Source organism: Phascolarctos cinereus, unplaced genomic scaffold (genome assembly GCF_003287225.1).
Source record: "Phascolarctos cinereus isolate Bilbo 61053 unplaced genomic scaffold, phaCin_HiC Scaffold_5;HRSCAF=322, whole genome shotgun sequence".
Lineage (NCBI taxonomy): Eukaryota > Metazoa > Chordata > Mammalia > Diprotodontia > Phascolarctidae > Phascolarctos > Phascolarctos cinereus.
The window spans coordinates 49,236,177-49,262,153 of record NW_027555958.1 but is presented as its reverse complement, the minus strand read 5'-3'; the positions used below and the strand labels follow the sequence as shown (position 1 = coordinate 49,262,153).

The 25,977-nt window shown below is 38.1% G+C and overlaps 1 protein-coding gene across 5 annotated transcripts in view; it reads right to left on the bottom strand.

Annotated features, from left to right (window-relative positions):
- Nucleotides 1-688: 688 nt before the first annotated feature.
- Nucleotides 689-25,977, bottom strand: part of GDAP2 (ganglioside induced differentiation associated protein 2) — a 72,594-nt gene continuing 47,305 nt past the window's right edge. For 2 of the 5 annotated variants that reach the window (XM_021002964.2, XM_021002981.2), the window contains 2 exons: nt 14,149-14,292; nt 5,643-11,294 (listed from right to left, as the gene is read on the bottom strand). In XM_021002964.2, the coding sequence (XP_020858623.1) occupies nt 11,118-11,294; nt 14,149-14,292 (321 nt within the window). In that variant the 3' untranslated portion in view covers nt 5,643-11,117. The other 3 variants (XM_021002987.2, XM_021002972.2, XM_021002954.2) reach the window with 3 other exon arrangements.

The following is a 25,977-nucleotide window of genomic DNA, read 5'->3' as shown; positions in this document are numbered from 1 at the left end:
AAACTGCTGGTGGATGATGTACTCTGTGAGATGGAGGATGCTATCTTTCTGCATATCACTGGCCCCTCCCCTATATGACTATCAATAGTTTAATGTTTTTACTTCATGAGAACTCAAGAAGTAGTATAATGTAATCACCACAGAGAACTAACAGTCAAAGTGCCTCAATTCTAACAGACTGGCCATTTACTCGACCTTGAGTAAGTCATTTTACACGATCCCAAATTTCTTCATCTGTAAAAAGGGGCCAGTCATGGGCCCTACCAGCCTCAAAGGATTATTGTGAATACCAAAGAAATCATATTATGTTAAAGTGTCTTAAAAATGGCAATGCACCATTCAAGTAGATACCTTTAAAGAAAAGCAGAGAATCAATGGATTTTAGTTCCGACAGGGAATTTAGTTGATTTCCTATCCAAATAGGTAGGTTTTCAGAATTTGCAGGTTTTCATATCTTCTAAGGGTCAATATTTTAAAATGGCCATAAAGAGATAAAAAATTCCATATGAAGATAGAAGCTTAATAGGTAAGTTCCTAGAATGCATCGATTACATATATTTTAAGAAATCTGCACCAGTATCTCCAAAAAATTCTTGCTATGTACATGGAATTTGCTTTCACAAAGCAAAAATATCTCAATGGACATAATTCATATTGTAAGCAGCTTCTTACATAATTCAGCATACTATTTACTGCATGTGCCAGCTTTATTGATTAGGATGGTAGCATGGAAAGAGGAAAGAAAAAAAATGGTCTACATTCTTGATCATTCAATGAACTTTACCATTTCTTCCTTTTCTCCATAGTCTTTGACTGCACACAGACTCAATTTAAAACAAACAAAAAAAATTCTCAAATCAATAAAAGCATATTAAAAAACATATCTTTAAATGTGAAACATTGGGAAAGACTTTCTGAATTTTGGATAAACATTTTTAAGTCATACCAGCTACATAAAACCCTTGGGTTTCCATTATTCAGCAATAATTAAAATGATTTACATGTGTTCAAGATTTTACAAAATTATTTATTTTAATCAGCAAGTTCTGGTCTGAAAGTTCTGGCTCAGTTTGTGCTGACTGTGTGATTATACTAACAAAAATCATTACAAATAAAAGCGTGACTGTGTTTACATAATGTATTTAGCTTTCAATAGTCAACAGAATATCGTATTCAGTAGTTATGTTTGCTATGTGAATTGCATTAGCAAAATCATGTCTATAATGTTTCCTCAATCCAGCCCTTCCACAAATTGTTTCTCTTTTTGCAACAGCCAACCTTGGAAAATGCTTTTCTGGAAAGCATAAAAAAAACAAAGTCAACTATTCCCATCCAATATCACTAAATAACAACTGCTGTTTTAATAAGAAATGTTGGCAAGTATTGCATGGTATTTATTGCTTCATATCCCTTATATATTAGGACATAGGACATCATTTGCAAAATATAGATGAAAGAACAGATTATGATTGGGGTTTTGAGACAACCTTTATAATGTGTGGTTGTGTAGCTTACATATAACATTTTTCACTCTTCAAAAGTCAGGCCAAAACACAAATCAAGGGGAGCATCCTCAACATCTATAGAACCAATAGCTCTTCTTGTGTCTCTATTATGGTAATACTGCCACTGGTATTTTAAGGTAAAAGCACTCCATGCCTCCTGAGGATCCCCACCCACAGATGATCTTCCATCTATTTCACATACATCTATGTGGACACATCTCTCTGGTAGAATATAAGCTCTTAGGGGGTTTTACCTTTATATCCCCAGTGACCAGTACACAGCTGATGAATAATAAAGGCTTGATGGACTGACCCATGATTCTCTTGGGTCAAATGTCCATTTGAGATCAAAGCAGCCGTAGTCCATTCTGTTCAATTATGAACCATGCATTCCTTTTCATTTTCATCTCCAAACACAGCAACACACACCCCTATATTACAGTTTTAGTCTTAGGATACATACAGATAGATACAACTTAAACGGAGACTATCACAGCTAGTTTTTAGCTAACATTTAATACTGCGTGTTCTCATTTTTCTTTTGAATTGGGCAATGAAAAGACAGAACTATTTCGTATAGTTTGAAAAAAATGAGACCCCCCAAAATTGAAAACAGACAAAAGAGATGGGCAATGTTCTTTTACTACAATAATTAAATTTGTTCTCCAGGAAGGGAGAGATCCTTTTTTCTACCATTAGTAAACTTTAGCCATATCAGAATTTTTATTATAAACTTACACTTTTTTTCCCCTAACATCTGTACTGAATTCCTACTGATAACTTTCAAAATATGTTATTTTTTCCTCTGATGACTTTTTTTTTAAAGGCAATATAAATAGGACATCAGATAAAATTAGAGTTTGAAGAAAGAACAATTTTAATTTGGATCACTGTGCCTAAGATTTTTTAGGAATGAATTTTCTAATATGGTATTTCACCTGTAAAAAATCTTTGGTATCACTGAATTCAAAGCAACTCAAATATGTGAAGACAGAAACTCTTTACTGTTTTGGAACCCCAGGGTGTCATGCATGAATTATTTTACCTAAAGTTTTGTTAAGTTGTGTCTAGAGCTTCAACTGGTATTCAGAATGACCAAAATCTAATTTTATTAATTTGTCATGCTCTGAATTACTATCAGCTGTTAATGGACTGCTGTATGCAGCGATCCCTTTATCCCACAATGCCTGCCTCTGAAAAAGAAGATGCATTATCTAGCCTATGTGACCTTCATAAATTATATATATATATATATATATGTGTGTGTGTGTGTGTGTGTATATGAGACAGCTGTACCCTACTTGATGGTTCTGTCGCCATAAGGTCACTCTGCTCTTTCCAAAAGCACAGTCAGATGAAACAGCTTCATTAAACGTGCTCTGTACATATAATACTGGTCCCAGCTGACACCCAGTCCCAGCGGGAAGTATGCGATTTTCATCTTAACTGTCACCACCAAACTATCAAATTCTCATGATGAGTCTGGCTGGTTGCATACTACCTCAATCCCCTGCTCTTCAAGGTGAATACAGAGGACCTTTCACATATATAACAGATTGTATGCAATATATAAATATACATATATATGTACATATATGTATATATGTGTATATAAACATTCACGAAAAGCATTACTGATATTATCACAGCAATAAATACCCTTTTAAAATTACTGGATGGATGAAAGGAATGCCATCTGGTAACTGAAGCACATTTGCAAACATTTAAATTATAAATATAAATAGATATACATACATATCAATAAAAACAGCTTTAAATCAAAGGACAACACAGCAAATATCTTCATTACAGGCAGCCTGTTATACTGCCTACAAGGAAAGAGTAGAGAAAGGATCTCAATTCAAGGCAGCTAAGCCCCATAATATAGAAAAGATTGTACATCTTCACAGCCCCTTGTGGAAAAGGCATTCCAATTCTATCCAACAAGAGTCTGTGATGACAATCTACTAGAAAAGGGCTTCAATTTTACTTTAAAGAGCTGCAGTTATTTGAATTGTTGTGGTGGGCACAAACAAGCTAAAGAGATAAAAGGAATCTGTTTTGATAGCAATTATAATATGGTTACACCAGAGAAAGGTGAGTTATATTTAACTGGTGGCCAACATGTGCTGATCATCACTTTAGCCCAACATTCACAAAAGATGGGATAAGAAAAGGAAGACCATTTTTGCTATCAAGTCACCTGTTCATGGGTGACTGATACTGCAATCTCTCACTTAAAAAAAATGACATTCACTTGCTAAACTCTTTAGTAACCAAAGGGGAAGGGACTTGCCCAATCCCAATAACTAATTTCCTCTAAAGTTATTAATCTTTTGGTACCTGGGAGATAAGTTCCATTCCTTATACAATGGTGAATTAAACGGAACATGAGAGTGTTGCTATTGAAAAAGTAAACGGCTACTTAGAAGGTTTACATTTTAAAAGGTTGTGCAGAGCTTGTACTTTGGCTCACACCTTTGATTGGCCTATGCACATTACAACAGTCATCCAGATAGAAATGATTTGCGTACGTGTGTGCATGGGCTTGGGGGGTGGGGATGAGGTGAGTGCTAAGATGCTGAGGGGGCATTAGGAATATGTTGATGATAATTAACCTTTCATTTAAGAATAACATCCCCCTCCAAACAAAAATGCCTTTCCAACTGACATTATCATCAATGGTTAAAAAAGTTCTGGACAAAGCCAGAGGTGGGAGGTGCTAGCACTGGAATTATGCACTGATGGCTGTATTTCTCCTGAAAGGTTGAAACAGTACTGGGAGTCAGAGATAAGGGTAGTCCTGCAGAGCTCAATGAAACTTCATTCCTAACTTTCAAGCAGAGACAACACCTCCACTTCATATTCTTTAAGCACCTGCAGCTCAAAGATAATTGAGTCCTTTTCTAGATACTATACCTTCTCATACATACCTCCATGAGGTAGGTAAAATCATACTCATTTTACAGCTAGGCAGGCTAAGGCCGAAGCCTAAGTTACAAATAGCAAGACTAGCAATGATGTCAAGAATCACACCCCTTGAGTCTGCTCATCCTCCTTACAGAAGCAGGCAATGCCAGGAAGTCTAATCACTAGACAAGGTCTGCCAAGGCAGTATCATATAAGGGACAGTCACACAAAACCAGCCATCATTAGAGGAGGGCAGAGTGTGTGTGTGTGCGCGCGCACACACACACACACACACACACACACACACACATTCCTAAAAGGAAGTGAACATATCATTAGTTTCTTTATCAGGTGATAATTAATAAATTCTTGGTGAACTGTTAGGTAGTTCCTATTTACTTAGAGGACTAAGACAGCTGGAGCTTTTAAAAAGAGGCCACAAACACTTATGACTACAGAAAAGAGTGAAAAAAAGGCATCCTTTTATCATACTGTTAAGACCAAAACAGGGGCACCCCCAAATATTATCTGAATCAGGGATATAAGCCTGGCACTTACACAGCCCATACTCTACTAAACCTTTCAATGATCTTTTGTCAAGCAGTAGAATTCCAGTCCAATTATTTCCGACATTCTCAGTTTCACACCATTCTTTGTCATAGGTAAAGCATCTGTATGTGTCAGAAGTAAACAACACAACAGGATTGGAAGTAATGGGCCTATCTGATAAGTGTAGTCTGAATGGCTCTGTGCACTATTACAAATGGTTCAGTGCCCCAAGAAGCTTTCAATATGATGGTGACAATATGATCGAGACCGACAGACTGTCCAGTAGTCTGAGGTCTTTTCAGGAAATTCAAGACATTTGAAAGTTGCTCTCCAACAGGGGACGCAGACACAAAACCTCTCCTTCCTTTCACCTTGAAATACCAGTATTTCCACTAGATATGCACATACAAATTTAAAACAGTGTTACACAGTGCACAGTGACCTAACATTTGCAGATTGTTTATGTGCCTGAAAATATAATGTCAATAAAAAAATATCAGAGAGGTGGGGACAAAAGACCTTCTCTGAATTCTATACAGCACAAATGAATTTCAATTCAACAGGCAGCAGGCCATGAAGAGGGAGTCATCCTTGGAAATCAGCAGTATTACAAGATGGAAGGTCATAGATCTGGTGATGGGGGATAAGACGCATAGTAAGGCCCGTTTTCCTGTGGAAAGAAACAAAAAGGCAAAAAAAGATTTACAACATTAAAAGTGGGTCTCCTTTAACATCTGTGAGCACAGAGGGAAAAGTGTTTTAAGACAGAATTAAAGACAGAACAAACTATGTAGTGACTTAGCTCAGGATTGTGAAACCCAAATTTCCTTAAAGGGAATCTAAGAATCATAACTGTGCTGGCAGACTGCTGATGCTCTCTTGCCACGCATAAGGAGCAAGGCTTGTTAAAGTTCTCAGGTCATTCGGTTCAAGATGGAGAACTGCATGCCAGGCCTTTAATGTCTAAGGAAGGCAACATAGTTCCAGAGTGACTATCTGGCCCACATTTTTTCTAAGTTCGTTCTGATAAAAACCAAGAAAGTTAATTTCAATGGTTTTAAGTTAATTAAGTTCCCAAAGCCAATAGGCATCAAGTCCCTCAATGAGGTTAATGGGACATTAGACTATTCTGTAGTTTCTAATTTTTTTTTTCTCCATAGAGTTCATTTTCATTAAGCCCTAAGGTAAGGAATGTATAACATTAAGTTAAGACTTGGGAAGAGAGATGGGGGATGATGTTTGAATGAGATATTTTATGGTAATTAAGGGATTAAAAAAAACCTTAAGCTAATGAACTATCATATACTTTGCACTAGATCCACTGAAGCAGGGATAAATACTGGTCCAATTCTAGAGGAACAAGTAGATGTTGGGGTATTAGAGTCTAGGAATTCTTGGTTTCTGAATATAAAAGTGCAAAGGATCTAAAGATTTTTCCTTTAAAGTCAAGTGAAGTCAAATCCTAAACTCTGTTATATTTTAAAAACTTAAATAATCTATAAAAATAATCCTTTGCACACTGCTGTAAAGAATTATCGTTTTTACTCCTGATTCAAGTTTTATTCTCCTCATCACATCCCTCACCTCTCCACAAAGATTATAGAATCATAGAATGTTAGAAGTGGAAGGGGAGGGGAAGAAAGAGAAGAATAATCTATATCACACCTACTATGTGCCAGGAACTGTGCTTAGCATCTTTTACAAATAATACTTTATGATATTTCATTCTCTAAGGAGGGGACTTTAGGCCTCACCAAGTCCAACTGACTTATTTTACAGATGAGGAATATGAGGCCTTGAGTTTAAGGGCCTAGCATACAGTCACAGAGTTGAACAAAAAGAAATTTTTTTAAAAGCCAATATTGGTCATGGTCAGGTAAATCAATTTTAAGCCTCCTCTGAAAACAAAAGATTCACTTCTCCCTAAGCAAACAACAAATATTTACTAAGCACCTGCTAAGAGAAAGGCACTGTGCTAGGTGCTGAGGATACAAAGCCAAAAATAAAACACTTCCTGCCCTCGAGGAGCTTATGTTCTATTGCTCACAGCCTGTATTTATACAGTGCCTTAAAGCACCAGAAGCTTTCCTCATAATAACATACTGAACACCTCATAGGTGAGTGATGACCAGCAGTCAGGTGGGGACACTGAACCTCCACTTCTCCAAGTGACTTGACCATGGCTAGTAAGCACTACAGCCATGACTTGAAGTCAGGGTTTTGACTTTAAGTCCAGGGTTCCTGCTACCATACTCCACCCTTTATAATCCGATCCTCTCAGAACAGATTTCTTAATTCTCTTTCGATGCACTGTTTCCTTACCACACGCACAGTGAAAACATGTTAATGCTCATCAAAGTTCCTTACACTAGTTAAGGGGATTTGTTCTATGAAGTTTGGATTCAGTGAAAGGGCCATACTGGAAGACCTAGGGGGCCACATGTGGCTTTGAGATCACAAGTTCCCCTCCCCTGGGCTAGACTGTGAAACGGCAACTTGGCAGGGCATAAAGTCTGAGTAGAACCTGAAGGAAGGGGTGTGTGCGTGCGTGTGTGTGTGTGTGTGTGTGTGTGTGTGTGCGCGCGTGCGCAAAAACAGTGGAGTGTCAACTTTGTAAAAGATACTGAGTACACTATCAGAGGGAGATCAAAACAACTCAACATGCCCCTTCTTTGATTTCTGGTGCTCACATGAACAGTCAATGATGCCTGTGATACACACATTTCCTTTTTTAACTCTGCCATTCAGAATCCTCATCATGTTTGCACGTTCAGTTCAAGTGAGAGATTTTCCAGCCTTCCTTGATTCCCTCACCTCAGTATTCTCTCCCTCCTGAAATATTCAAGAACACTTTCCATTTCTCTTTTGCCCCTCTCCACCCCGCCACCCTAAACCTTGCATTATACTCATTTGTTATATCCCTTTTTTCCCCCTGCCCCTTAGTAGGATTGTCAGCTCATTATATCACAGATGGTCATTTTTCTTTATAACTTACCAAAATGCCCTGTGCATGGCCTTTGGGACCACACCTGATACCACTGGCACAGGGAACTCCTACTGAGAAACCCCTCTAACCTATGGCACTGGTGCCATAGCTCACCCACAGTCCCACAGCCAGCATGTATTAGATGGAGGACTTGAATGCAGTCTTAGTGATTTCCAGGTTGTCTCTTTAAGCATTAAAGCCACTCTGCACTGCACACAACAGGTACTTAATAAATACAATTCACCAAATATTTATTAAGGGCCTTCGATGTGCCAAAAGCACTAGAGATAGTAGGCACTGCTGTATTTATATCACTTAGCTAAGATGAAATGACTGTCTCCATGAGGCTACAGTCAACTGGGAGATCACAAACACAGGTAAGTATAATATACAATATTATGTGTTAAACATATTATTAGGGGGCACAGAGTAAACGGCTGTATTAAGTGTGAAGCAGAAGGTCCTTGATGGGAAGGAGAGCTGGGAAGGCTTCATGAAGAAAGCTGTGTCTGGGATGAGTGTCAATGGATGAGTAAGAATTCAAGAAGTAAAGTAGGGGAAGAGAAGAGAGAAGTCGGAACAGAACAGAGAGGGCCTGGGGAGAAGTGACATGAGGGGATACAGAGAGACTTCAATGCCCCACAGGGGGTTGGGAGCTTTCCTTAGTGGGCAGTAGGGAGGGAGTAAGAAAAAGAAAAAAAAATTAAGGCTGGCTGTAGGCATGTTTTATTAAGTTTGAAGTGCTGGATCATGAGATGGAGAAATGCTGGAGGCCGATGAAAAACCGACCTGGAGCTCCAAAGGGAGATGTAGACTACAGATACACATTTGGGATTCATCTATGGACTTGGTGGTAGTTAAATGATATTGGTGGGAATGAGACTATAAGGGAGAAAGGTTGAGAAACAAAACAAGAGAGGCAACGACATCTTCAGAACACCCACATTTCAAGGTTGGGAAGAAGATTAAGAACCAGTAAAAGACACAGAAGAAGCATAGTTAGAAAAGCAGGGAAAAAAACAAAACAAAAACACCTCAGTATAAGTGTATTATCTTTGCAGCCAAGGAAAGGAAGAGTATCTGGTGGGCAAGACTGTGTGTAAAAGCCGAAGAGCGGATAACAAAGGAGGGCAGCAGCTCTCAAAGGCCTCTGGGAGCCAGATTAAAGCAGCTGAGGAGGTAGCAAGGGACTAGAGACATAGTACTGAATATACGTTGTATTAGACAACTTTTTCCATGAAGTTCATCAGTGAAAGGCGTGATGATGAAGGGTCAAGGGAAGCCTTTTTTAGAACCAGGAGACTAGCGCATGTTTGTAAGCAGATGGGAAGGAGTCAGTAAAATGAATTAAGCCAATTATTTTCTCTTCACTCACCACATATTTTAGCCTCCTTGAGTAAGAATGTTATAGACTGTTCCTAATATCGCCCATATAAGCTGCCAGGTGTCCATGATTAAAATTATTTTAAGGGTGCATCATAAAGTTGATAATTTTAAAAACCACCTTTAGACTATTTGAATGATGATGATAATACAAGAACAATAATATAATAATAGCTAACATGTACACAGCACTTACCATGTGCTAGGCACTGTGAAGCACGTAACTATAATTATGTCTCATTTAATTCCCACAACAGCCCCGCAAAGTAGGTGCTACTGTCGTCTCCTATCTACAGATGAGGAGAATGAAGCGAACAGATCAGTAACTTGCCCAGGGTCACCCAGCTGGTAAGCATCTGGGGCCACATCTGAACTCGGGTCTGCTTCCTGACTCCAGGCCTGGCATTCCAGCCACACTGTGCCGCCTAGTGGCCGCTACGTATAATGCCTTTTTCTATTTCTTTGCCTAGGAGGTGAAAAAAACACAAGGTGTCTGGAGAACTCCCCCGGAGCCCTTCCAAGGGCACACGAAGCCATGAATTAGCTACGAGGGTTCTAGTCTTTTAACCAGTTATGAATCTATCTAACTCTACTACTGTCGGCTTTGTATCTGTTTTTTTTTCCCACAAGAGCAGTAGGAAACATTTTCAATAGTTAGCCAAAATCTGGGTCAACTCTATCAATAGCATTCCCTTGACTTAACAGTCTAGGGACTCCATTGAAAAAGGAGATAAGTTTAGTCTAGCACGACTCGTTCCTGATAAACTATTCCGGCTCTCTTTGTTACTTAGGGGATGGCTAATACCTAGCTTTTTAAGACGGTCGGATAACTTCCAGGAAAACAGGATGTTAAAAAAATTCTAGATTATATGATGGAGGGTTTTTAAAAGTTCATTTGTTTGTTTGTTTCATTCGCTGCATCTGCATCCTTCACATCTAGGATGGTACCTGGCACACAGTAGGTGCTTAATACATGCTTATAGTTTGTATTTCCTTTTTCTTTAAAAAAATCACTGTGCAATAATTTTAGGCCTGTGTCTCTGATGGATGAAGATATGACAAGGTAAAAAACAAACACAAAATTCAAACCCAAACTGATTTAGGACAGCTGGCCTGGGTGTGGTAGAATTTTAACTGAATTTTAACAACTGCCTATTCATTTTTAGATGCTTAGACACACAATGTGTGTCACTGCAAAATAGTCCCTTGGGTTTTCTAATGATCATAAAACAGATGACATGCATATCTGTTCCAAAAAATAAAGTATGAACCAAAACACGGGCTTTTGAAATGCCATTTCAGTTTTTCTGTGTCAAAAAGTAATTAGCTAGAACCCTATGCCTAGCACATTGCCTTCAAGCCATTCTTTCTATCCCAAGGAGATAGAACAATAATTCAGAAGGATAAAAATAAGGACAAATTTTATTTCATTGATCCACTAAAAATTTCAGGCTGATGTCCCTGTCTCATATATCATAATCTTTATATCCATGACCTAAGTGTTTCATTTTTACTAGTTCTCTCTGCATTACTGCCAAACAAACTTTTATTAGCTATCAAGATACATTATCTACTCCACTTTTCACACAAAGAGTATCACAGATAATAGCTGAGGTTAGCTGAATGCTAAAGAAAAAAATTCCATATAGGACTTTCATATTTTCATTTTAAATAATTCTACAAAAATCACAGAAAAATTATAGTGAGACTCTTCCTCCTATCTTTTTGATTTAATAGATATTTATATATGTGAAGATATTTAGGTAAGTCAGAACAAGTCTCCATTATCTGTTTTCTACCTGAATTTGTCTTTTTGTATCAATAGCTATAATTTTATTACTGAAGGGATACACTGACAGTAATTGTAGGTAGTATGTCATTCTGACAAGTAAGTAGCACCACAGAAAAAAATCCCGCCCTGAAGAAGCGCCTTCCTCTGGATAAGATACTTTCCTCAGGTCCTGTGGAGGAATGAAGAATCTTAAATTACACTAGCATGCTCACTCAGAAATAGCCTCAACTCCACCAATAATGCCCTGGAGAGAAAGGATGTGATATTCTTCCACGTTCTACTCTCGCACATCATCTTACTTTTAGTTTTACTTTACTTTCTTCATTTACTCACGTAAAATGAGTGACTGAACTAGAGGGTCTCTTAGGAAAGTTTCTCGAGCTCTAAAATTCTGAGTCCAGTGAATGGGGAACCTATGGGAATTCTATCTGAAGGATGTGAGTGTGTTTTAACTGTCATTGCATTTTAATGACTAATGGGATAGTCAGACAATAATTATAGGAACAGAAACCAGCCTGGGAAGAGTAATGATTAAGCCAGAGATGTTACAGACTTCCGTGGTGGCAGAGAGCATTCATTATCCGTGAATCCAGTCACTGAGAATGACAATGAACTACTGCAGGGGTTAACATTTCTTTAGCATTTAAGGAATTAATGCTGTGTCAGAACACACGCTATGGTCTAGTGAGAGATCACAATGGTTGTAGACAGTCATCGGTCACAAAGGAGACGGAGATCTCTCATTTGTGACCATGTAATTCTTTGGCAACTCCATGTTCATATGATGGCATATTATAAATTCCGGGGAGGGTGGAAAGGATGGAGAAGAAGTATAATTAGTGGCCCATGACTGCTCCTAAAATTCCAAATTAGTCTTATTCCTTTACTACTGACTACAAATCATTCAAGAGGGATTTCCTACACTGAGAACAGAATTTGGGGGTTGACCTCAAGTCTTTTAGACTTCAAAACAGGATATTGGCAATGAATCTGGGGTTCAACCTTTCCTGGTTCTGAGAACCTCTAAACATAACAAAATGAGAGACTCATATTTTTATCCCAGATCAAACTATATGACTTCCCTTGGTACTCCTTTGTAAATGTTTTTGATGACCTTTCACACTCCACTGTATTTACTAATGTGCATCTTCTCTTCCTCCACCACACTGTAAACTATTTTAGGGGCAGCAGGGACCACATATAATTCACCTTTGTATTCTCCTTAGTACCTAGCACAGTTCCTTGCAAATAGCAAGTACTCAATAAATATTTGTTGAATTGGATTCTTATTTATTGTAGTTATGTAATTTAATGTAACTAATGCAATATAATTTTTAAACCTAACTCCAAAAACACTGGTTTGAAATCAGCTATGTGTACTTGTAGCTATTAATTTTAACAATGGATTTAGTTCCATGGGATTCAACATAGGAACTGAATTTTTTCCACAACTATTGCAAAAGTAATATTGAAACTTCAAATCCAAATTATTTTCATTAAAAGCACCTAAAGGGAAAACTCAAACAAACCAAATCCACAATGACTATGGCAGATCCTCATGACAGTAAAGAGTTCACCTTTCATTACCTGAGTCAAGTAATAATCCAAATACATCTGTAAACTGTAGTTAACTGTTTTGATAAAATCCTAATAAATATAAACCTTTAAGATATTAAATGAAATTTTGAAAATAGGCCCTTCAACATGAAAAAGAATGCCAAGTTGCTTCATTTAATTACCATGAGTACTGGAAACAGACTAGAAATTATTCTGGTTGTAGTTCTAGGTAGATAATACAAAAATAAATTGCTCCATTTAAAATTCAATTCTCTTCAATAGGGATTGTCTAAAATGTTCAAAGCACTGTACTATGGACTGAGAATACTGAGACAGAAACCAAAATACTCCTGGCCCCAAAAGAACTAAGTCCTACAAGGAGGAATTTAAAATTAAGTGGTGGCCACTGGACCCAAGGTGGTTTGGGAAAAGTTGGAAATAATACTAGCATTTGAGTTTTACATAGTGGTTAACGATAAAAAAACATGTTTACATACTCTATCTCAGTGGATCTTCACAAGAGCCTTGGGAGGTAGATGGGTTAAGTATTATCATCTCCATTTTTACAAGTGATTAAACTGAGACCCAGAGAGGTTAGTGACTTGCCCAACCTCACAAAGCTAACTGAATGGCAGCACCAGGCCTGTATCCAGTGCTTCTGATTTCAAAGCCAATGTTCCTTCCAATAAACATCACTAGAATACATACTATCCTTGCTCCTACTCAATAAAATCCAGTGTTTTCCTGTTATTCCAGAGTCAAATATAAAATCCTCCCTTTGGCCTTCAAAGCCCTTCCTAAAGTCCACCCCTACCTTTCCAGCCTTGTTTGAGTTTTCCCTTTAGGTGCTTTTAATGAAAGTAATTTGGATTTGAGGTTTCAATATTACTTTTGCAATAGTTGTGGAAAAAATTCAGTTCCTATCTTGAATCCCGTGGAACTAAATCCATTGTTAAAATTGACAAAAATTGAAACCATTCCCTGAAAGGTCCCTCACATCAGCCAGGTGCCTCCTGCCACCATCTCCTCCTTTACTCTCTCTCACACATTGAGACGGTCTCTGTCTGTGCGAAGTTAATCTCTCTAGATGCATGTGATCTCATTCCCTCGTCTTCACCAACAGTTTGCCTCCTTTATCATTCCACCCTCTCAGTGCTCTTGAGTCTGTCCCTACTACTCACTCCTTGAGAAGGCCATCTACAATAGATGCCTCCTCTTTCTTCTCACTCTTTTCTTCACTCTATGTCTGCTGCTGTATTTATTGTATTTATTGTGTACATACTAATTTATAGATGTTATCTCCCTCATTAGAATATAATTGATTGACTGCTTTAGGATCTTCTATTAATTCATGTGTGGTCTTAGGCAAGTCACTTAAGCTCTCTGGGCCTCAGCTGCCTCATATACAAAATAAGGGACTTGAATTCAAATTCTGTAAGGATAAAAAGTATTCTTGAATGTCTTACCCTGGCATCATATTCAAGAACGAAGGGTGGAAAGTCAATCTGTTCCGGGGATATGGCAGCAAATAGCTGGTGGAGGCTGTCCACATGGTGGATTTTGTCCTTTAGTCCTGAGACAGAAAAGGTGGTGAAAAACCATGTTGATACCTATTTGATAGAAAAGAGAAAAATAAATAAATTGGTAACACGGCTTTTTCTTTAAGAACATCAGGTAAAATCAATCATAACCAAGATGAAAATTTCTGAAAGATGAAACAGAACAGATTTTTAAAACTGTACCTAGGAAAGTAAGGTTTAAAAAAAAATGCGTGTGAATAAAGACCACTAAAATTGAGGATATTAGAACTGAGCCAAGGAGAGGTAACTATAATTAGCCAGTTAACAAGCATTTATTAAACACTTACGATATACCAGGATCTGTGCTAAACAATGGGGATACAAAGAAAGGCAAAAACATGGGCCCTGCTCTCAAAGATCTCAAATTATGATGGGGGAAACATGAAAATATCCATGTATATACAAGATATATGCAAAGGAAGTGGAAGATGATCTTAGAGGAAGGGAAATAAAAGTGCTGGAGGGAGGGTCTGGGAAGGCCTTCTCCAAAAGGGGATTTGAAATGAGTCTTGAAGGAAGTAAAGGAGAATAGGAATTGGAGATGAGGAGAAATGAGGTGGGAGGGCATTCCAGGCATTGGGTACAGCCAGAGAAAATGTACAGTCAAGAGACAGAGTCCCAACTTTGGATGTAATTAGTAGTGTCTCTGATCTTCTATGCAACCCTAAACAAAAATCACTTTACCTGTGGGTGTATCAGGTAAGCCCATTTGACAGATGGATAGAACATAGTTTTTTTTTTAAACACTGTTAAAATTACTTTAAATTTGGGGTGCATAGTTGTTCTTTGAATTTACATTGTTCTGTTGATCTCTCTATTTTTTAAACGATACCAGATGGTTTTGAAAACTGCTCCTTATAATATAGTTGAAGTCAGGAAGTGCTACTCCTCCCTTTTCCTTGTTTCTTTTCTTTTTAAAATATATTTTAAATTATTTTGTTAAATATTTCCCAAATACATTTCAAAAATTTTTAACATTTATAAAAATTCTGAGTTCTAAATTCTCTCCCTCCCCCACCCCTTGAGAAGGCAAGCAATATGATATTGATTATACAAAATATATGTCCATATCAGCCATGCTGCAAAAGAAAACACACATTTACATGAACAAAAAGAATAAAGCAAGTGAAAAAAGAATGCTTCAATCTGCACTTAGAGTTCATCAGTTCTCTCTTTGGAGGTGGAGAGCATTTTTCAGCATGAGTCTTTTGATGGGCAGCTCCTCAATTTCCAAGTCTTTGTCACCACAAAATGAGCTGCTATAAATATTTTTGCACTAACAGGTCCTTTTCCCTTTATCTCTTTGGAATACAGACCTAGCAGTGAGTGGTACTGCTGGGTCAAAGTATGCACAGTTTTATAGCCTTTTGGACATAGCTCCAAATTATTCTCCAAAACAGTTGAACCAGTTTACAACTCTACCACAAGTGCAGTAGTGTCCCTATTGTTCCACATCTCCTCCAGCATTTGTCGTTTTCCCTTTTTGTCATGTTAGCCAATCTGATTGGTGTGAGGTGGTACCTCAGAGTCACTTTTATTTGCATTTCTCTACTTATTACTGATTTAGAGCATTTTTTCACATGACTATTGATAGCTTTGATTTCTTTTTCTGAAAACTGCTTGTTCATGTCCTTTGACTATTATCAACTGGGAAACGGCTCTTATTTTTATAAATGTGGCTCAGTTCCCTATATATTTGAGAAATGAGACCTTCATCAGAGAAACTGAAAGTCCCCCCACCCCATCCCAAGTTTCCTGCTTTCCTTCTAATTTTGACTACGTTACTTTTGTCTGTGCAAAATCTTTTAAATTTTGTGTAATCAAAATTATCCATTTTACTTCTCATAATCCTCTCTATCTCTTGATCGTCATAACTCTTCCCTTATACCTAGATCTGACAGGTATTTTCCCATGCTCCCCTATTTTTTCTTATGATATCACCCTTTATGTCTAAATCATGTATCCATTTTGACCTTATCTTGGTATATAGTGTGAGATGTTGATCTACTAGTTTCTACTCAACTGCTTCTCAGTTTTCTTAGCAGTTTTTGTCAGAAATCAGGTTCTTGCCCCCAAAACTTAGATCTTTGGGTTTATCAAACACTAAATCACTGTGGTCATTTACTACTGTATATTGTGTACTTATTCTATTCCACTGACCCACCATTCTACTTCTTAGCCAGCATCAGATTACCTTCAAGATTACTGCTTTATAATATAGTTTGAAATCTAGTATTGGTAGGCCACTTTCTTTCATTTTTTCCCCCTCTTCCACATTTTTCTTGATCTTTTGTTCTTCTAGATGAATTTTGTTATGATTTCTTTCTAGCTCTATAAAATAATTCTTTGGTAGTTTGATTGGTAGGGCACTGAATAAGCAAATTAATTTAGGTAGAATTGTCATTTTTATTATGTTGGTTTAGCTCACTCATAAGCAATCAATATTTCTCCGGTTATTTAGATCTGTCTTTATTTGTGTGAAAAGTGTTTTATGTTTGTGTTCATATAGACTCCAGGTTTGTTTTGGCAAGTAGAATCCCAAGTATTTTACCTTGTCTGCAGTTCTTTTAAATGGAATCTTTTTACCTTTTCCTGCTGGGTTTTCTTGGTAATATAGAGAAATGCTGCTGATTTCTGTGGGTTTATTTTATATCCTTCTAACTTTGCTTACGTTGTTCATTATTTCAGCTAGTCTTTTAGTCAATTCTCTAGGATCCTCCAAGTTTACCATCACATCATCTGCAAAGTGGTAGTTTTGTTTCCTCATTGCCTATTCTTATTCCTTCAATTTATTTTTCCTGTGTTATTGGTATAGTTAGCACTTCTAATACAATGGATATCCTTGCTTCACCCCTGATCTTACTAGGAAGGCTTCTAGTTTATTCCCATTACAGACAATGCTTACTCTTGGATTTAGGCAGATAAAAGTTATCATTTTAAGAATGGTTCTCTTTATTCCCATGCTTTCTCATGTTTTTGACAGGAATGTGTGTTATATTTTGTCAAAAGCCTTTTCAGGCTACTAATGTAGTCCTATGACTTCTGTTCTTGTTGTTACTGACATAGTCAATTATGCTTATAGTTTTCCTAATACTGAACCAGCCATGCCTCTGTGGTATAAGTCCTACCTGGTTAGAGTGTAGGATCTTTGTGATACACGTTGCTATAATCTCCTTGTTAGTATTTTATTAAAATTTTTACACCGATATTCAATAGGAAAATTGGTCTGCAATATTGTTTTTCTTCTTTTCCTCTCTGCGGTTTAGGTATCAAAACCAATTATTTGAGTCACAAAAAGAATTTGGTAGGATTCCTTCTTTACCTATTTTTAAAAAATAATTTATATAGTATTAAGATTCATTGTTTCTTAAATATTTGGTAGGATTCACTTGTAAATCCATCTGGTTGACAGGACACACTTTCAAATAGTTATATGGTATTTTATTCATATAACATCACTTTATTAATATAAATGTTTTTCTATGATGGCTTAATTTCTTTTCATTAAGCTTAAAATGTTATTCTTTGAATAAGTGTATCTTAACAGAAAAAAGTTTACTTCTGCTCTTCACACATTGATGTATAAAAATGTTATAGTTATAAGTAAAATGGCCCATTCCTCTTCCACCAGGAGCTGCTGGAATTTTCAGCCAGCCAGGCTTTCCATAACACAACAGGGGGGTACTGTGTCTGTTGTATCAATGTGCTAAATGGAGCTCTGGAGTTAGATAGCTCTCATTATCACTTCTTACTTATATCATAACCTTTAGCTTCCTCTCTCCCTATTAATAATACATGTTGCCCCAGGAATCACTTTTTCCCTTTCTGCTACTTCTCAACTTTTTTTTTTCCTTTGGTGAGGCAATTGGAGTTAAGTGACTTGCCCAGGGTCACCCAGCTAATAAGTGTCAAGTGTCTGAGGCCAGATTTGAACTCAGGTCCTCCTGACTCCAAGGCCGATGCTCTAGCCATTGCGTCACCTAGCTGCTCTCCCCCACCCCTTTGTTTTTGACACCTCTGAACTTTCAGTACTTTCTTTTCTCCCCAGTCCAAAGCCATGCCATCTGACTACTTATTTTCTAATCCTTTCATGGTGCCCAGATGGAAATCCCCATTATGAGAGGAAGCAAACTGTCCAATATCCTCAGCCTCTTTTTTTCATTAGGCATTCACTACTTCCACCTCCTTATCTTGCCTAGGTTACACAGGCAATCTATTGCCTTTGGGTTGAAATTTCTTTTGGGGTACAGTTGATTAGAGATTAGAAAAGGAAGAACTAAAATAACAATGTGTTCACTATTTTACTGTCCTTCCTTCTCTTATCTTCTATAATAATTCTGAATTCAGTTAAAAATTCCAGTCTCTGATGAAGTTGGCCCTTTTCACTAAGATTAATCACTCTTCACGTACCTTTCCAGCTACTCAAGCCAATTGCCTCCGCTATCATTTTCCACTCCCTTTTCTCTATCGACTTGTTCCTTTTCAACTACCTACAAACATGCCTAAATGACTCCAACCATTAAAAAACCTTCACTAGATCTTGCAAATTATCATTCTATATCTCTCTAGACAAACTCCTGTGCACCTACTTCCTCTCCTCTCACTCCCTTCTAAGTGTCTGTAGTCTGGCTTCCAACCTCATCATTTAACTGAAGCTGCTGTCTTCAAAGTTACCAATAATGACTGAGTTAGCATGCCTAACGGCCTCTTGTCAACTCTCATCCTTCTTGACCTCTGTAATATTTAACACTAATGACTCCCCTTCCCTCCTGGATACTCCCTACTCTCTGACCTTAGCCACTCCTTGTTCTTTTTCTGTCTGACTGCTCCTTCATATCCTCTGCTATAGATCATTATGCATGTCATGACAACTAACTGTGGGTGTACCCCATGGCTCAGTCCCAGGGCCTCTTTTCTTACTACATGCTTTCACTCGTGGCCCTTATCCTCTTTCCTGGGCTCAAATATCTCTAGGTAGACGACTACCAGATCTACATAGTCAATGATTCCACCTCAGGTATATATTACCCACTACTGGACATTTCAAACTAGATGTAGCTGGATGTCCTGTGTTTCAAATTCAACATGTCCAAAATAAAATTCATAATTTTTGCACCCAAACCTGTCTCTCTCCCAACCTTCCTTATTAGTGCTGAGGGCATCATTATCCTTCGCAACTTTGGTGCAGTTTTTGACCTGGCACTTCCACTCACATATCTGACCAGTTATCAGATCTTGTTTCTACCTTGACAAAATCTCTCCCATGTGCTCCCTTCTCTCGCCTCCAACAGCACCACCCGAATCCAGGACGTTATTTCCTCTTGCCTAGATTACTGAGGGAGCTTCCCGTCTTGTTGCTCTGCCTCAAGACTCTTCCCATTCCAATCCATCCTACAAAGAGTCATCAAAATGATTTTCCAGGACAGGCCTGACCATGTCACTCCCCACCCTCACCCCCACTCAGTAAACTCCATCTGTTCCCTAACTGCCTCTCTAATAAAACAGAAACTCCTCTATTTGTATTTAAAATTCCTGACCACCCAGCCCCTTCCTACCTTTCATTCTCTCCCCTCCACACTCTACGGGCAAGGGATATTGGCCTACTGGCTTTTCCTTACACATCATGCTCCTCCTCTTTCTCTGTCCTCACAGTGACTGCCCCTCATGCTAGAATGCATGTGCTCTTGATTTCTGCCTCGTGGAGCCCTGGTTTTCTACAAGACTCAGTTCAAGTGTTACGTCCTATATCAATCTTTCTTGATACCCTTAACTACTAGTCTGTCAGTCAACATGCATTTCTTAAGTAAGCACTTACTATGTTTCTGATAGACAAGACTCACTGGAAAAGACTCTGATGTTGGGAAAGATGGAAGGGAAAAGAAAAAGGGGATGGCGGAGGATGAGATGATAGTGTCACGGAAGCGACTCATAGGAAGCTGGACAGATTTTGTGAGATAGTGGAAGATAGAAGGGTCTGGTGTACTACAGTCCATGGGGTCACAAAAAGTTGGGCACAACTGAACAATGATAACCAAGTTCCTGGCATGGAAACATGTTCCCCTAAGTGCAGTCCCTGTCCTTGTAGGGCATATATTCTAATAATGTATTCTACAACATAATAATAAAGTACAAACAAGATGTAAACAGAATTGATGAAAGGAAATCTGAAAGAAGGCATTAGTAGTTTGGGAGACAGGGAAAGGACTCCTGCAGAAAGTGGGGATTCGGGGCAGCTAGGTGGCACAGAGGACAGAGCACCGGCCCTGAAGTCAGGAGTACCTGAGTTCAAATCTGGCCTCAGACCAAACACTTGACACTTACTAGCTGTGTGACCCTGGGCAAGTCACTTAACCCCAATTGCCTAAAACAAACAAACAAAAAAAACCACACACACATACACACAAAAGAAAGTGGGGCTTCATCCAAGTCTTGAAGAAAGCCAGTATTAATTAAGAGGCAGAAGTGAGAGGGCATAGCATTTCAGGTATGGGGAATAGTCAGTGAAAACACAAGAAGATGAAGGATGAAGTTCTGTCATGTGTGAGGAACTCTAAGTAGGGTGGTAGCTTGAATAAAGGTTACGTGAAAGAGAGTAAGGTGTAGGAAGAACTGAAAGGAGGGAAAAGAGGGGCCAGGTTGTGAATGGCTTTAAATACCAAAAAGAAGAAGGTGTGGGGGTAAATGACAGCATTTATATAGTCTGAAATGAGCTCCAGAGTTTTATGCTAAGTCTAATGGTTCCCTGCTCCCCCCATCCTAATTCTCTTTAATTTCTACATTTGATACTGTTAGTTACCAACATTTCCTGGATATTTGCTCCTCTGTATGTTCCTCTTAGGTCCCTTTCTTTTCACTCTACACTGTCTCACTTGGTGATCTCATCACCTCCCATAGGTTCAATTATTATCTCTATGCAGATTAGGCCTAGATTCACCATCCCAGTCTCTCTTCTGAGTTCCAATCGTGCATCTCCAACTACTTCTTGAATACTCAACCCAGATGTCCAGTAGACATCTCAAATTTGACAAGTCCAAAACAGAACATCTAGATGGCACAGTGCATAAATGCAGATCTTGGAGCAAGGAAGATCCAAGTTCAAATCCTGTTTCAGGCACATATGGGTTGTGTAACCCTGGGCAAATAATTTAACCTTTCTATGCCTCCCTTTCTTCATCTGTGAAATGGGAATGATAATAATAGCACCTACCTCACAGGGCTGTTGTAAGGATAAAGTGAGAATATACACAGAGTGCTTTGCAGACCTTAAAGCACTATATAAATGCTTGGCACAGTGGATGGAGAGTTGGATTCAGTCACAGTCAAAAAGACCCAGGCTCAAGTCCTGCATCTGACACACGCTGGCTGAGTGACCCTGGACCAAACACTAACCCTCTCAGTATCTATCCTTGGCAACTCTCTAAGAAAAAAAAACAGCTGCTGACTTGCATTGGCAAAGGAGCTTTTTCACCTAGGAGTTACTGATACATGTGAAATCATAGGTCCCATCCCATCCCCATCCCTATCTCTATTAAGAGCTTTAAGATATACTAAAATAAGGCTATTTGAAGGATCTCTAAGGTATGGCTATATATTCTCAACACGTGAGAAGACAATGAGAAGTAGGCAGAGCATCATATCCTATTTTAGGTTTTCTGTTGCCTGTATCAAAATTGTGACCAGCCATTACATGTTTACATTGCTGGACACTTCCCTTATTAGACTGTGAGCTCTTTGAGAGCAGACTATTTTTGCCCTACTTCGTATCCCCAATTCTTGGCACAGTGCCTGGCAAGTAGTGTTTAATAAATGCTTGTTGACAGACTGACAGAATATCACATAGCCAGAACTGATTTCTTAAAACTTTTTTTCTTCTAATTTCATAAGCATCTCAGAAAGAGCTAAAAATGGTAAACATTTAAATTCTTTTTACGAACAAGAAAACAGCCCATCCAAGGAAGTCATTTGGGGTGATCAACATCTTGCAACAACTCATTTAGTGCATGTCCACTAAGCCACCTTGATCCCTGGTATTGCCTTTAATGCTCTTCCATAAATATGACCTAAAACCTATCACCTCTATATCACTGCGGATAGCATTCCTCCTACAGAATTTTCCTTTTTCTCCCTAGACCCAAAATTCTTCTATCACTTCTTCTACGTTATTTTCCCAAACTAAAGCAATTTGTGTTCCATTCGCATTTGCAGCTCCATCAGGACTTAAACCTTGCCAAGTGTCACTGGCAGCTCATGTCAACCTCAATCACTTGGGTTCATTTATATGTTTCCACAGTGCCTAACTAGTGCCAGGCTCTGTCCACAATAAGTAGTCAAAAATGTTGAATGATTACTATAGAAGCATGTGATTTGATAACGTAAAAAGGCTTTTACTTTGGAAAAAAACTCAGTATCGGCGTTAAAATGTTCACTTACTAGAGATATTATTACATCTAAACTGGCTTTTACTACACATTGACATAAAACACTTAAGATCTAATTATTGTCTGACTTTGTTAGGAAAAATGCATGACTAGAGATAATCAAATTCTCTGCTCTAATTAAAAAAATTATTTTACATTTTAATATAAAATTTAATAATTTATTTCAATCTCATTTTAATTGATCTTTTGTATTATTTTTAATATCAAGTGGGAGGTAGGGAACACTAACATAGCAGACATCTATCAATCAATGTTGATCGATCAATGTGGAGCTAATAAGAAATTATTAAATACTCTCTATGTGCTTAGACCCTGGGGAAACAAGTATAATCAATCAACCGATAAACATTTATATGCCAGGCGCTGTGCTAAATGCTGGGGATACAGAAAGAGGCAAAAGACAACCCGTGCCTTCCAAGGAGCTTACAACCTAAACAGTCCTCACTCTCAAGAAGCTTAAATTCTAACGAAGACAAGAGATTGACGTAAAAGTATGCAACATAATCATAATCATCACAATGGGCTGCCCCAATTTCTTCAGTAAAGTAGGAGGCGAGGTACTCTGATGAGAGGAAGTGGAGAGAAGACAGATGGAATAGGGAGCTTGAGGTGAGAAGAGGAGGTGATAGTCACTCAGGGAAGAGTAAAGGGATTTATCTATTAGAGTGTGAGGTCAGCCAGGATTAGATACTAAATTTAAAGCAGACCAAGTCAGCACAGCGGAGTGACTTCTACTGACATTTAGTACTGCGCTGGCAGAAATGGAGAAGGTAGATGTATGGGTAAAACAAGGCAGGGATTTTGTAAGGCATGATCAGAAAAGGGGTCAACGGATCCAAAGGCAGAAAATAGATTAACAGCTGAATTGGTCACCTATAGGGTTCAGACTATGAAGAGGCCAGAGTAAAGGTGATGACTAGAAGACTAGTGTGGAGCTACAAGTTACTGTAAAGATAAAGAATAGTTTTAAGAGAAATAAGAACAGAAGGAGATATAGAAGAATGAAATGTTATATACTCAGAGAATTTTTGAAGTTTAAAAATCAGTGACCATATCTGTGGGTGGCTGACATGGAGTAAAGGCATGTCATTTGAGGAAACTGATGACTTAGGGAGTTGAACAACTGATTTCAAGGGCAAAAGAGCTGTAATGACATGGACAAATGCCTTGATTTTCAAAAGCATAGGCCACTGAGCTTGAATCTGGGGGTGAAGAGGAGAATAATATGACCCACTTTCCCACTCTTCACTGGTTGATCACATACTTCCTGAGGTCAAGCCATAGTTCCTTTGGGGTCAAACCCCAGCCTCTACTTTTGAGACCTCTGTGCTAGAAGGCAGAATCAATATTCAAAAAGATTTTGATAAATATTAGCATTAAGCTGTAACTAACAAAATGAAATTTAATAGGGTAAATTTAACTTAATAGGATAAAATTAAAATCTTACGCTTGGATTAAAAAAAATATTTTCACAAGTACAAGATAGGAGAGACATGGCTAGAAGCACAAGACACTCCATCTTCAGGCATTTTCACTGGCTGTCTCCCATGCCAGGAATTCTCTCCCTCCTGGTTTCCTTCAAGTACTAGCTAAAATCCTACCTTCTATATGAAGATTTTCCAAATCCTTCTTAAAGTTAGCGCTTACACTCTGTGATTATCTCTAATTTATCCTGTGTATTTCTTATTTGTACATAACTATTTGTATATTGTCTACCTATTACATTATAAGTGGTCATATGCCTTTCTTTGTGTTCCCAGCACTCAGCACAGTGCCTGGAACATGTTAGGGGCTGAATAAGTCTACTGACTGTCTGAAAACTATCTGGGGATCTTAGTTGGCTGCAATTTCAACATCAGTCACCAGTATAATACAGCACCTGATAAAGGCTAATGTGATCTTGAGCTGCATGGCACAGTTCCATGAAAAAAGGCTGCAACAGTCCCTTCCACTGTACTCTTTCCACCTTTGGAGTACTGTGTTCCATTCTGATATTTTGGAGAAGGTCCAGAAGAGGGCAACCTCCCTACCATGGTTCACCACGGTCATCTTCCTTTTCTACTACACCGTATGCCCTTATTACCTCTTGCTCTGAGAACAGTAATCAAATCACCACTACCATTGCTTCTGGAATGGCATGTCAATCAGCTGTCACACTGCATTATTCACCACTCCTATGACAACTTCTACCTACCACCCCCTATACGGATAGTCTCTTCCATAAACTCCTTGAGGACATGAACGATTTCATCTTTTGAATTTGAACCCACAGCACTTAGTACGATGCCTGGACCATAATAAGTGCTTTATGGATGTTCATTCAAGCAGAAATGGGAAATTATGTTAAAGTTAAGTACTTCTGTCAACAGTGAGACAAAACAGTATAGTGCATGGAGTGCTAGACTATGTAGGAAGCCCTAGACTTAAACCCCACCAACAACCCTCACTGTGTTAATGTGGAAAAGAAACCTGAGCTTACTGCACATCAGTTTCCTCATCTGGGTATACTGCCTGTAGCATATACTTCAAAGGGTTGTTATAAACTTCAAATTGAGAGAATGTGTAAAGGGTTTTGCAAATCTTAAAAGCATAGAAAAAATGATTAACACAAACTGTAATGAACATAATTCAATCTTTCATTAGTAAATCAAAGTGAGATTCAGAATTTCTCAGAGTTCTCATCATGAACCTATCTACCTTTTCTTTAAGCAGTCCTATGATCAGTAAAGGGAGCTTACAGTAAGGAACTTCTGTCAATATGGATCTGCATCTTCTCTGTGACTTTCAGTCTTAAAGAGTTATTGGGGGGGAAGGGTGGGGAAGGGACACTGAGAAGTTAAGGGACCTGGCTGAGTTTTTCTCTCTCTCTCCTCTAACTGTTCAGAATTATGAAAAAAAATCTAGCCATTTGAAGTTTTTGATTATTTGAGTTTCTGATAAACAGGACGCTGTGCATGTGTGTGCACAAACACACATATATCTGTGTTAGGGGAGTTAATTTTTCAATTGTGTTTTCATAATGGTTAAGTTAAAATCAATTTACAATTCAAAGGTCTGCATCAATTAGCTCTTTCTTTGGCCTAGTATTGTTCAATATTTTAATTTATGATTTGGATGAAATCATGAAGGGCACGTTCATTAAATATAAGTATGACACAAAACTGGCAGGGATAGCTACTATGATTGATGGCAGAAGCAGGATTCAAAATTATGTTAATAAGTTGGATGGCTGGACCAAAACCAATGAGATGAAATTTAATTGGCACAAATGTATAGT